Source organism: Aquarana catesbeiana, linkage group LG09, assembly GCF_042186555.1.
Source record: "Aquarana catesbeiana isolate 2022-GZ linkage group LG09, ASM4218655v1, whole genome shotgun sequence".
Lineage (NCBI taxonomy): Eukaryota > Metazoa > Chordata > Amphibia > Anura > Ranidae > Aquarana > Aquarana catesbeiana.
In genome coordinates, this window is record NC_133332.1 from 79,249,366 (window position 1) to 79,262,314 (window position 12,949).

The following is a 12,949-nucleotide window of genomic DNA, read 5'->3' on the forward strand; positions in this document are numbered from 1 at the left end:
CTACACCTAGACTACGATGGGTACTTAACCACTTCAGCCCTGAGCCTCTTTCTGAGATTTGTTGTTTACAAGTTAAAAACAGTTTTTTTGCTAGAAAATTACTTAGAACTACCAAACTTTATACTTTTTTTTTTATATAACACCCTAGAGAATAAAATGGCGGTCGTTGCAATACTTTCTGTCACACCGTATTTGCGCAGCGGTCTTACAAGCGCACTTTTTTGGGAAAAAATACACTTTTTTGAATTAAAAAATAAGACAACAGTAAAGTTAGCCTAGTTTTTTTTTTTTTTTTATTGTGAAAGATAATGTTACGCCGAGTAAATTGATGCCCAACATGTCACGCTTCAAAATTGTGCCTGCTCGTGGAATGGCGACAAACTTTTACCCTTAAAAATCTCCATAGGCAACGTTTAAAAAATTCTACAGGTTGCATGTTTTGAGTTACAGAGGAGGTCTAGGGCTAGAATGATTGCTCTCGCTCTACCGATCGCGGCGATACCTCACATGTGTGGTTTGAACACCGTTTTCATATGCGGGCGCTACTCACGTATGCGTTCGCTTCTGCACGTGAGCTCGTCGGGACGGGGCGCGTTAAAAATTTTTTTTTTTCTTATTTATTTTACCTTTTATTTTTACACTGTTCTTTTAAAAAAAATGGTGTCACTTTTATTCCTATTACAAGGAATGTAAACATCCCGTACTAGAGAAAAAGTATGACAGGACCTCTTAAATATGAGATCTGGGGTCAAAAAGACCTCAGATCTCATATTTACACTTAAATGCAATAAAAAAAAAAAAAAAAAAAAATGGCCCTTTAAGAGCTTTAGGCGGAAGTGACATTTTCACGTCGCTTCCGCCCTGCAATGGTATGGAGACGGGTGGGGGCCATCTTCCCCTCACTCGTCTCCATACCCAGGAAGGACAAGCATCCGATCGCCTCTGCCGCTACCGATGGCTCCGGTAAGCGGTGGAGGGCACTGGAGGGCGGCAGGCCCTCTCCCACTGCCGATAAAAGTGATCTTGCGGCGAAACTGGACCGCCGGCCGAAGAAGAGGATACCAGGGTTATGGCAGCTAGCTGCTGCCATAACAAAGATATCCCTCTTCAAAGTTAGGAGGTATATCGGTGTCCGGCAGTCCTGAAGTGGTTAAGGTGTGGAAACCAAACAAACACAAAACGCGTTGACGTCACCAGTATCACGTGACGCCACCCACGCAAGCCCCGCTGTCATTGGGCTAGTCAGCTGAGTGAGTGAGATGGGAGGCGGGAGGCGCTTTACAGCATACAGGAGATGGCGGTCCTGCTTACCCTCCAAATGGTGAGTACTTTGTCACATCGCCAACTGTTACCTGGGTTTAGTAACACTTTAACTGGTAGTAAGGTGGATGAGGCAAAGCCCCATGTTGTAAAGATATTTACAAGTTCTCTACTACAGTGGTCACCAACCCTGTCCTCAGGGCCCACTAACAGGCCAGGTTTACAAGATAACGGAAATACATCACAGGTGATATCATTTGCTGCTCAGTGATTGCAGTATTCTAGTCTGCATCTCCCCAAGGTAATACATAAAACCTGGCCTGTTAGTGGGCCCTGAGGACAGGGTTGATGACCGCTGCTCTACCAGAGTCCAGTAGAGGAAAAAAAGAAGTATATTCATGAATTTCCCACCTCCCTAGCCAACAGCCGGACAACTTTGTTGGCCAGCTCCACAATCATCTTCTGAGTCTTGTCCTCCATTCCCAGGAGAGTAAAGGAGAGCTCCGGACATCCTGAAGGGGAGTCACACCCATTGCTTTCGATGTCTGTGGCACAAATACTGTATGAACATCGGGTCCCATCCGGTCTCTTCACAACAATAAAATCCTGCAGAAAGGAAGAAGTGAAAGTAACTTCAGCTGTTTAGCAGATATCTCAATAATGTATTCTACAAACCCCTGTGCCAAAGAGAAGGCATGTGGATGTACACTATATTACCAAAAGTATTGGGACACCTGCCTTTACACGCACATGAACTTTAATGGCATACCAGTCTTAGTCCGTAGAGTTCAATATTGAGTTTGCCCACCCTTTACAGCTATAACAGCTTCAAGTCTTCTGGGAAGGCTGTCCACAAGGTTTAGGAGTGTCTATAGGAATGTTTGACCATTCTTCCAGAAGCACATTTGTGAGGTCAGGTACTGATGTGGACAAGAAGGCCTGTCTCACAGTCTCCTCTCTAATTCATCCCAAAGGTGTTCTGTCGGGTTGAGGTCAGAACTCTGTGCAGGCCAGTCAAGTTCCTCCACCCCAAACTTGCTCATCCATATCTTTATGGACCTTGCTTTGTGCACTGGTCCAAATAAATTTGGTGGAGGGGGATTATGGTGTGGGGTTGTTTTTCAGGGGCTGGGCTTGGCTCCTTCGTTCCAGTGAAGGGAACTCTTAAGGCGTCAGCATACCAAGACATTTTGGACAGTTTCATGCTCCCTACTTTTCTGGGAACAGTTTGGGGATGGCCTCTTTCTGTTCCAACATGACTGTGCACCAGTGCACAAAGCAAAGTCCTGACCTCAACCCAATAGAACGCTTTTGCAATGAATTAGAGGGGAGACTGCGAGCCAGGCCTTCTTGTCTAACATCAGTGCCTGACCTCACAAATGTGCTTCTGGAAGAATGGTCAAACATTCCCATAGACACACTCCTAAACCTTGTGGTCAGCCTTCCCAGATGAGTTAAAGCTATTATAGCTGCAAAGGGTGGGCCAACGCAATATTGAACCCTATGGACTAAGACTGGGATGCCATTAAAGTTCATGTGCGTGTAAAGGCAGGTGTCCCAATACTTTTGATAATATAGTGTATATTGAGACTAGACCAAATGATAAGTACAGCTATGGACCTGGTCCCAGTTAGCCTTCTAGCATGTCCTATTGCCATCTCCAAATACAACGAAGGTGCCTCTATAGTGGCCTCTGCAGCAATAAATAAAATGTAAAGCTAAAACAGTTTTTCTTAGGGTTGTCGAAGATTGGGGAAGGGTTAGAAACCCTGTAAGATTTTTACTGCCACCTGAGGCTTCTTTAAACAGATTTCCCCTCACCTCCTGTCCTGCTGCCGTTTCATCAGACAGGAAGTGAGGAGAACTCTCCAACAGCAACACAGAAAGACATAAAAATGCTTTTCTTTAGTAAAGTGGGGGAGGATAGAACCCGTCAGGGTTTTATTCTCGTCTGCATCCCTGTTCCAGATTTTTTTCTCACTTCCTATCTGGTGAAACCATTGCCAGCTGGATAGGAGGAAAAGGCAAATCTCTCTAATAGAATGCCGGATAACAATAAAGACCTGACAAGGGTTATAATCCTTCTCCACTCGATCTAAAGTGATTTTTATGTACTATGGCAGGTTCTCTTTAAGGGACTTCACAGATTAGAGGAGACTATTAAAGTGGTTGTAAACCCTTACATACAGGTGCGTCTCCAAAAATTTGAATATCATCAAAAAGAATTTAGTTAAAAAAGGGAAAAACATATATATATATTGTATAGATTCATTACACACAGAGTGATATATTTCAAGCTTTTCTTTCCTTTAAATTTTGATGATTATGGCTTACAGCTAGTGAAAACCCAAAATGCAGTATCTCAGAAAATTAGGATATTGTGAAAAAGTTCAATATTGTAGACGCAGGCCGGGTTCACACTGGTGTGACACGACAGCCGTCCTACTTTGGATCCAACTTTGCCCTGCGACTTGAAGCCGACATGCGTCCGACTTTCAATGACCAGGGATCCGACTTAGATCCCCTATTGTAAACATCCCTTGTAATAGGAATATGGCATGACAGGTCCTCTTTACAGTGAGATCTGGGGTCAATAAGTCCCCAGATCTCACCTCTAGGCTGGGAAGCCTGAAATAAAAAAAAAAAAAATAAAGATCCTGGCTTCCCAGCCAAGGTGGCGGCATTTTTTCAAATGCAGAGGCCAGGGAAGACGTCATAACATTGCACCCAGCCTCCGAACGATCATAGAGACTCCAGGGACCATCTGGCCCACCAGAAATCTCTATGGTAAGCATCCGGCGCGGTCAGTTCCCTCTCTGGTTTGCCAATTGCAGGGGTGAGCCGGGAGAAGCACCGGAGGGTGGCAGGATGGGGGTGGACGTCCCTTCCCGCTGCCTGTAAGAACAATCAAGCAGCTGAACAGTCACTATGATTATTCTTATGGTGTAGGGAATCACCGGCTCTAAAAGAAGAGATCTGAATGATGCCTGTAACTACAGGCATCATTCAGATATCACTGCTCAAACTCGAAGACGTCATATGATGGGTGGGAAGCGGTTAATGGAAAGTTGAGTGGAAGGAAAAAGTGTGGTAGAAAAAGGTGCACAAGCAACAGGGATAACCGCAGCCTTGAGAGGATTGTAAAGCAAAAGCCATTCAAGAATTTGGGGAAGATTGACAAGGAGTGGACTACGGCTTGTGTCAGGGCTTCAAGAGCCACCACACACAGACATATTCAGGACATGGCCTACAACTGTCACATTACTTGTGTCAAGCCACTCATGAACCAAAGACAACGTAAGAAGCGTCTTACCTGTGCTAAGGAGAAAAAAGGACTGGACTGATGCTCAGTGGTTCAAAGTTCTCTTTTAGGATAAAAGTACATTTTGCATTTCATTAGAAATCAAGGTCCCAGAGTCTGGAGGAAGAGTGGAGAGGCACAGAATCCAAGTTGCATGAGGTCCAGTGTGAAGTTTCCACAGTCAGTGGTGATTTGGGGAGCCATGTCATCTTCTGGTGTTGGTCCACTGTGTTTTATCAAGTTCAAAGTCAGCACAGCCCTCTACCGGGAAATTCTAGAGCACTTCATGGTTCCCTCTGATGACCAGCCCTATGGAGATGCTGATTTCCAGCAGGACTTGGCACCTGCCCACACTGCCAAAAGTACCAATACATGGTTTAATGATCATGGTATTACTGTGCTTGATTGGCCAGCAAACTCGCCTGACCTAAACCCCATAGAGAATCTGTGAGGTATTGTCAAGAGGAAGATAAGAGACACCAGACCCAACAATGCAGACAAGCTGAAGGCCGTTATCAAAGCAACCTGGGCTTCCATAACACCTCAGCAGTGCCACAGGCTGATCCCCTCCATACCACACCGCATTGATGCAGTAATTCATGCAAAAGGAACTCCAACCATTGAGTGCATACTATACTGTACATGGGCATACTTTTTTATTGATCTTATGTAATGTTCTAATTTTCTGAGATACTGAATTTTGGGTTTTCACTAGCTGTAAGCCATAATCATTAAAATGAAAGGAAAGAAATGCTGGAAATATATCATTCTGTGTAATGAATCTATATAAAATATATGAGTTTCACTTTTTGAATTGAATTACTGAAATAAATTAACTTTTTGATGGTATTCAATTTTTTTGGGATGCACCTGTATATCCAGTGAAGTGACTGGACTCAGTTGCATTTGTTTATCTGCAGTCTTCTCTTCTCGACATCCATTGAAAGTACTACATTTCATGCTCTTGAAATTACACACATCCGAGCTCAGTGAGGAGAGCTCTAATAGCTGATTGGAGGAGAGGGACACACCCCCTTAAATACAGCATACAGGGACAGAGCCGAGGCCGTCAACCAGCTGGAGATCCCTCCCCAGACACTATATTTCTCTTGGTGTCAGGAAAACTTGTCAGAAGTGATTCATGCGGATCGAGCAATGAAGCAGCAGACAGAAATTAGACTTAGTGCTCTGGATTGAGACAAGTACACAGTATAGAGGGATATGTTTTGTTCATATTTCATGTCTGAGGTTTACAACCACTTTAAGTACATTGTCTATGTCCCATTTATATAAAAGCTGTTCTATTTGTTTCTAATACACTGTATTTCACTTAAAGGGGACATCTAGTTCAGATGCTGGTTCTGTTACTCCTTCAGCCAACCCTCCTTACCTCCACCGTCAACAAGCAGATGATCTCCAGGGCATGATTTAATATGGCTTCTGCCAACTGTTCTCTCTCCTTCACCATATTAGATAAGCTCAGCAAGTTCTCTCTCTGGACAGGTAATGTATATTTCTCACAACCTTCATAACACCCTAAAAAGAGGCAGAAGACTGTTATCTAAAAAGTCTTTCCTCCAAAATCTACTCATAAAATAGTCTCTGTAGCCAATTGTAGACTTTGATTGCTTGGGTCACATGGTGTACTAAACAAGGTGCAAGTCGTCCCTTGAAAACTAATTCCATCGTCTGATAATATCTAAACCCAACAACAAAAATAGGATAGATTGCAGCTTACCCGTTCTTAGATGTGGTGGCTGCGTTTGTTTTCCTTTTTTCAGACGAATTCAATTTTCTTCTATTATAGAAAAGTGACTGTTGATCCTGCCAAAATTCCAGTGTCTAACTTTCTGTGCACTGAACTGAAATCCCATTCTTTCAGATTTTTCAGCACTCTTCTGTGAACTGCAGAACACATCCTCCCTATGTAATGGGGGTGAGATGAAGGGGAGGCATTTGTAGTATAGATCAGGGCAGCAGCCTAGGGTGACAACAATGCTCCCCGTATAGATACAGTGCAGGAAGCAAGCATTGTCACTTCAAGACAAGAATCCTGTTACTGGCAGGATCACCAGGTGAAAATAACTGGGAAAAAGCCTGAATAAGGGCAACTAATGCAGTTTTTAATAGGAAAGCAGAGGGACTGGCAAGAACACCAAGGATATCACACAAAGGAAGCAATACAAAGAGAACAGGATACTTTCTCATACTAGTACATGGTACAGCAGCCACATATCAGGAATATGAAGTGTTGGGGTAACAAACGCTTTAAAGGAGAAGTACAGCCAACGTTTGTTCTGTTCTCCTGTGACCCGTTTTCAGCAGACAGCTGGTTGAAGCTGTCAGCTGACATCACAGAGCCGGTCCAGGCTCGGGCAAAGTCTTGGCAACGAAGTCGGGATCCGCCCACATGCCTGGACCGGCATCCAGCTCAGCCTCTCAGTGAGCCGCTAAGAGCCTGAGCCGGCCACTCCACAACCCAGAGCTCCAGTGAGTGCAGGGCAGAGAAGAGAACTGTTACTGATAGCCACCAGCACTCTGCTCAGGGAGCTCTAAGAACCGAGCGATCAGTGGTGTTTGATCGCTCGGTTCTCAGTGTTAGAGCCAGCGTGGGGACCGATGCTGCATCTGCCTAAGTATGATTCTGCAAAAAACAACCCAAAAACATACTTCTCTTTTAAGTCATAATGTGCTACTATATTATACACTGCATACTAGCACATTATGACAGACTCACCTGAAAACGAATCCCTCCAGCGGCACTGTGTCACCGCTGTAGCTGCTTCCATCTTCACCTGGTCTTCCTTCCCGGGTTTGCGGGCTTCGGCCGTATAAATGGCTTAGCCGTGATGATGTCACTCCTACACATGCGTGTGGGAGTTATGGCCGCAGCGGAGTTCTGAATGGACGGCACAGTCTATTCAGAGCCCAGTGCGCATGCGCAGGTGACATCACCGGCTGCTGCTAAAGTAAATATCTCTTAAACAATGCCCCTTTAGGAGATATTTGCTGTACTTATATGCAAGCCTTATTATAGGTTTACTTATAGGTAAAAAGCAAACACATGACTTTACTACCACTTTAATTTGCAGCACAGAGACTGTCCTAAAAGCTGGGTATTGAAATTCAGTCTGTGCCTATGTGTACCCCTCTCTGTTCAACACAATCCGGTCATTAGTCCAGCCGGAAAAGCAGCCACTGCAGTGATGATCAGTGTATTCTAATAGGGATGTGGGGTGTATGTCGGGCTCCATTGATTCTTCTAGTGCTGTGTTTAACCCTACGCTCACACCTATGCGCTTTTTGGTGCGTTTCCCATTTTGCAGAAACGCACTACAGTCCATCGAACATGGTTTCCTATGGTACGCGTTCACACCTATGTAATTTTCAGCCAGTGCGTTTTTGCAAAGGGCCAGGGACCTTTTCTTTCCTGCAGCAGATTCCGCTTTGCGTGTAATAGACTTCAATGGAGGCACACCAGAAACGCAACTGTTTTTTTTTTTTGTGTGTTTTTTTTTTTGGCTTTAAAAACACTGTATACAACTGGTTGCTAAGGAGCGGACTGGGAAGCCGGCTGCCACGTCCTTAACAACTGATGAGTCATAAGCTGTCAACGGGGGTTCCCTGCTGAAGGCTGAATGTAAAAAAAAAAAAAGAATTGCTTGCAAAAATTCAAAATCGGGTCTGGTATGGATTTAGAGGGGAACCCCACGCCAAAATATAAATAAATAAAAAATGGTATGGGGGTCCCCTCCCTAATCCATACCAGTCCCTTATCCGAGCATGCAGCCCAGCAGGTCAGGAAAGAGGGGGGACAAGCAGGCGGCCCCCTCCCTCCTGAATCATAGCAGGCCACATGCCCTCAACATACAAGGGGGGGGTGCTTTGGGGCAGGGGGCTCTTCCCCGCAACCCTGGGCTATTGGGGTCTGTGGGCAGGGGGCTTATTAAAATCTGGAAGCCCCCTTTAACAAGGGGGTCCCCAGATCTTGCCCCCCTATGTGAATGAGTATAGGATACATTGTACCCCTACTCAGTCACCAAAAAAAGTGTCACATAGAAAAAAAAACAAACTGAGTTTTTGACGATTCCTTTATTGAAAAATCACCTCCACCATCACAGGAGTGAGCTCCTTCTCTAATTCAAACCCCCTCACATACTCTTTCTCCCCCTGATGTAGTAGTTCTGAGCTCAGCATTTGAGAACTCACTCCCATGATAGTGAAGATGAGTGATGACTAGGCCTCACTTAGCAACGTCCTGGGAATATTCCAGTCAGGCTTCATAAGATATGTAAATGGCCTACACCTATAGCAAGCGCTTTATTCAACTTTAGTCAGAGCTGCAGTTTGTCTTTATCTACAGATGCCCCTTATCTGCATAGGCAGTTTTGTGGTAAAGGCGGACTATCCCTTTAAATAGGTAAGGGGGAGGACCACCCAGTGATGTCACTTGGTGGCCCCGCCCCTTACCTATTTAAGAACATTTCAATGGAGAAGCAGGCAGTTGGTGGTTAGCCTTTGATGATAAGTGGGGATTTTTTTTTCTTTTTCCTGGGTTCGGTGTGATTGATGATAGATCTACATTGGGGGACATTATTTTTGGATTTTTAATAAAGAAATTGTCAAAAAGCGTATGTTTTTTTTTCCTTCTATGTGACACTTTTTTGTAGAATAAGTAGGAGGGGGGGGATCTGGGCATCACCTTGTTAAAGGGGGCTTCCAGATTCTGATAAGCCCCCCACCACCTGCAAAATGTGCCTGGAAAATGCATCAACCACAGCTGCACAGATGTGAATGAGCCTCCCACTTCTCTGATATATTCCAGACAGCACAGCATTGTTTACACCAGTCCCCCCCCCGATCCAATCTCCTCTCCATTCACCCCCCCCAGAGGTGATGAGTGAAGATGGAGGAGGATGACCCCCCCCCCCAGAGGTGATGAGTGGAGATGGAGGAGGGTGACCCCCCCCCAGAGGTGATGAGTGAAGATGGAGGAGGGTGACCCCCCCCAGAGGTGATGAGTGGAGATGGAGGAGGGTGACCCCCCCCAGAGGTGATGAGTGAAGATGGAGGAGGATGACCCCCCCCCCCCCAGAGGTGATGAGTGAAGATGGAGGAGGGTGACCCCCCCCCAGAGGTGATGAGTGGAGATGGAGGAGGGTGACCCCCCCCAGAGGTGATGAGTGAAGATGGAGGAGGGTGACCCCCCCCCAGAGGTGATGAGTGGAGATGGAGGAGGGTGACCCCCCCCAGAGGTGATGAGTGGAGATGGAGGAGGGTGACACCCCCCCAGAGGTGATGAGTGGAGATGGAGGAGGGTGACCCCCCCCAGAGGTGATGAGTGGAGATGGAGGAGGATGACCCCCCCCCCCCCCCCAGAGATAAGTGGAGATGGAGGAGGGTGACCCCCCCCCCCCCAGAGGTGATGAGTGAAGATGGAGGAGGGTGACCCCCCCCAGAGGTGATGAGTGGAGATGGAGGAGGATGACCCCCCCCAGAGATGATGAGTGGAGATGGAGGAGGGTGACTCCCCCAGAGGTGATGAGTGGAGATGGAGGAGGATGACCCCCCCCAGAGGTGATGAGTGAAGATGGAGGAGGGTGACCCCCCCCCCCAGAGGTGATGAGTGGAGATGGAGGAGGATGACCCCCCCAGAGGTGATGAGTGAAGATGGAGGAGGGTGACCCCCCCCCCCCCAGAGGTGATGAGTGAAGATGGAGGAGGGTGACCCCCCCCCAGAGGTGATGAGTGGAGATGGAGGAGGGTGACCCCCCCAGAGGTGATGAGTGGAGATGGAGGAGGGTGACCCCCCCCAGAGGTGATGAGTGAAGATGGAGGAGGATGACCCCCCCCCCCCCAGAGGTGATGAGTGAAGATGGAGGAGGGTGACCCCCCCCCAGAGGTGATGAGTGGAGATGGAGGAGGGTGACCCCCCCCAGAGGTGATGAGTGAAGATGGAGGAGGGTGACCCCCCCCCAGAGGTGATGAGTGGAGATGGAGGAGGGTGACCCCCCCCAGAGGTGATGAGTGGAGATGGAGGAGGGTGACACCCCCCCAGAGGTGATGAGTGGAGATGGAGGAGGGTGACCCCCCCCAGAGGTGATGAGTGGAGATGGAGGAGGATGACCCCCCCCCCCCCCCCCAGAGATAAGTGGAGATGGAGGAGGGTGACCCCCCCCCCCCCAGAGGTGATGAGTGAAGATGGAGGAGGGTGACCCCCCCCAGAGGTGATGAGTGGAGATGGAGGAGGATGACCCCCCCCAGAGATGATGAGTGGAGATGGAGGAGGGTGACTCCCCCAGAGGTGATGAGTGGAGATGGAGGAGGATGACCCCCCCCAGAGGTGATGAGTGAAGATGGAGGAGGGTGACCCCCCCCCCCAGAGGTGATGAGTGGAGATGGAGGAGGATGACCCCCCCAGAGGTGATGAGTGAAGATGGAGGAGGGTGACCCCCCCCCCCCCAGAGGTGATGAGTGAAGATGGAGGAGGGTGACCCCCCCCCAGAGGTGATGAGTGGAGATGGAGGAGGGTGACCCCCCCAGAGGTGATGAGTGGAGATGGAGGAGGGTGACCCCCCCCCAGTATATCTTTGTACTGGGAGAGGAGATCCATACAAACACCTCCAGACTGTGTCCTGGATGGGACGGACCCCCCCAGTGTACAGGATCAGGGAGGACACAGCGCCTCCTATGGACAGTGATAGGAGCTGCATGAGAGGTGATAGAAATGGGGGGAATGGAGGAGTCAGTATTTAGGGGGAGGAGAGGGGTGGGGGAGGGGCTGTGTCCTCCACTGATAGGAGATGAGAAAAGTCTACACAAAGTAACACTTCCTATCCCCCCCATCCATCCATCCTATGATGTGATAAAGGGGGATCCAGGAAGAAATCTCTTCTCCTCTCCATAGAAATGGATCTCCCCCACCCCCAGCACACATGGATGATTCTATACACACCAAACACACAACTTTTACCCCAACAAAGATCTTACCTGCTTCTACCATGTGAGTGGGCGGGGCTGCTGACTCTCACCTCTCATTGGCTCACCTCTCCAGCTCCCCCAAAGGCATTGTGGGACTTGTAGTGCTTACAAAGCAGAAATCTCTTTCGGGCTACAAGTCCAGACAGCTCAATGCCGAGTCCCAGCTCTGATTGGATGTTTGTCACCGAATGGATTGCAGGGCATGCTGGGATAGCTTGGCTTTGCAGGGAGGAGATTCTAGGACTACAACTCCCATCAGTCCCACAGGCTAGGGGGAGGGACCCCTTGTGTGTGCAGCAGCCAATGAGCATGGAGGAGAGGACATGTAAAGCGAGAGATCTGTTAAGCGTCCCGTCAAATTTTGTACCGGAAGTGACGTTCTGTCACGGCCATCTTGGTACACCCCGCACTCGGCCTCACTAAGCCTAGTGCGGGGTGACCAAAGTCTTGAACGTCACACTTATTTGTACCAGTGAACTCAGCTTATATCGTGACATACAGCATGTAGAAGTCTGTGGCACTGGTTTGATGTTGAATTGTAAAACAAATCAGGCTTGCAGCTGCATTTAAAATTCAACATCAAAACCGTGACACAGACTTCTCATTACATTGGAGATAGAAAGAGGATCTGTCATCATTATTCCATGAAATGTCCTCATTCCTGACAATAGAAATCATTCTGCTGATGTTGGTGATGATCTTATGTCTTCTCTATGATGATCACACAGTGATGGGATTGGGTGATTTCTCCATCTATTTCTATTACAGAGAAATCGTGATTTGATTATATATATATATACACACAGTATAATTGTTTAAAGTAATACATAAATGATCACTGTACTGTAACCCCCTCGTATTGTATAATATAATGTATTGATTTTGGTGATCTCTATGGGGACACACCTGGTTATATAGATAACCGTATTTACTGCTGGTGCTGTCCACCCTCCAACACTTTGTGTTTTCCCATTGTGGACACACATTGGTGGATTTTGGTCTATAGCTCATCTCATCTCTAGCTGTGTCTGTTTGCCTCTTATTGGCACTAAACACCAATCAGCCACAGGGACAGCCTGTCCTTTAAGGGCGCCGCCCCCTCTCTCCAGCCACCCCGCGCTATGTAGAATGGAGCATGAATCTGTTCATGGCCGCTGCCGCCACCCCCTATTCAAGCGTCCGGCCCCTTTTCGGGCGCCTGAATTCCAGCGGTGGGGGTGTATTTTTGAAGCACCCGATTTTTTCTACCTTTTCTAAACTTTAATCAGTTTGGCAGTATTACATTATGGCCAGTTTCCTTTTATTTACATGTCCATGAGATGGAAGTTTGGTGTCCTCATTACATCCTTTCAGCTACGATGTATACAGTCTAAGGGCACCATCTGGATTCTCCACACCAAGACGTGA

At 47.4% G+C, this 12,949-nt stretch overlaps 1 protein-coding gene across 8 annotated transcripts in view; it reads right to left on the reverse strand.

The window, feature by feature from the left end:
• The window catches only part of LOC141107831 (uncharacterized), a 29,547-nt gene extending 17,678 nt beyond the window's left edge, over positions 1 to 11,869 (reverse strand). Inside the window, exons 1-4 of one of the 8 annotated variants that reach the window (XM_073598836.1) lie at positions 11,593 to 11,864; positions 6,300 to 6,484; positions 5,952 to 6,097; positions 1,672 to 1,866 (exon numbers count right to left, since the gene is read on the reverse strand). In XM_073598836.1, the coding sequence (XP_073454937.1) occupies positions 1,672 to 1,866; positions 5,952 to 6,029 (273 nt within the window). In that variant the 5' untranslated portion in view covers positions 6,030 to 6,097; positions 6,300 to 6,484; positions 11,593 to 11,864. Of the gene's footprint in view, positions 1 to 1,671; positions 1,867 to 5,951; positions 6,098 to 6,299; positions 6,485 to 11,551 lie in introns of all 8 variants that reach the window. The other 7 variants (XM_073598835.1, XM_073598834.1, XM_073598832.1 and 4 more) reach the window with 7 other exon arrangements.
• Between the last annotated feature and the right edge of the window lie 1,080 nt (positions 11,870 to 12,949).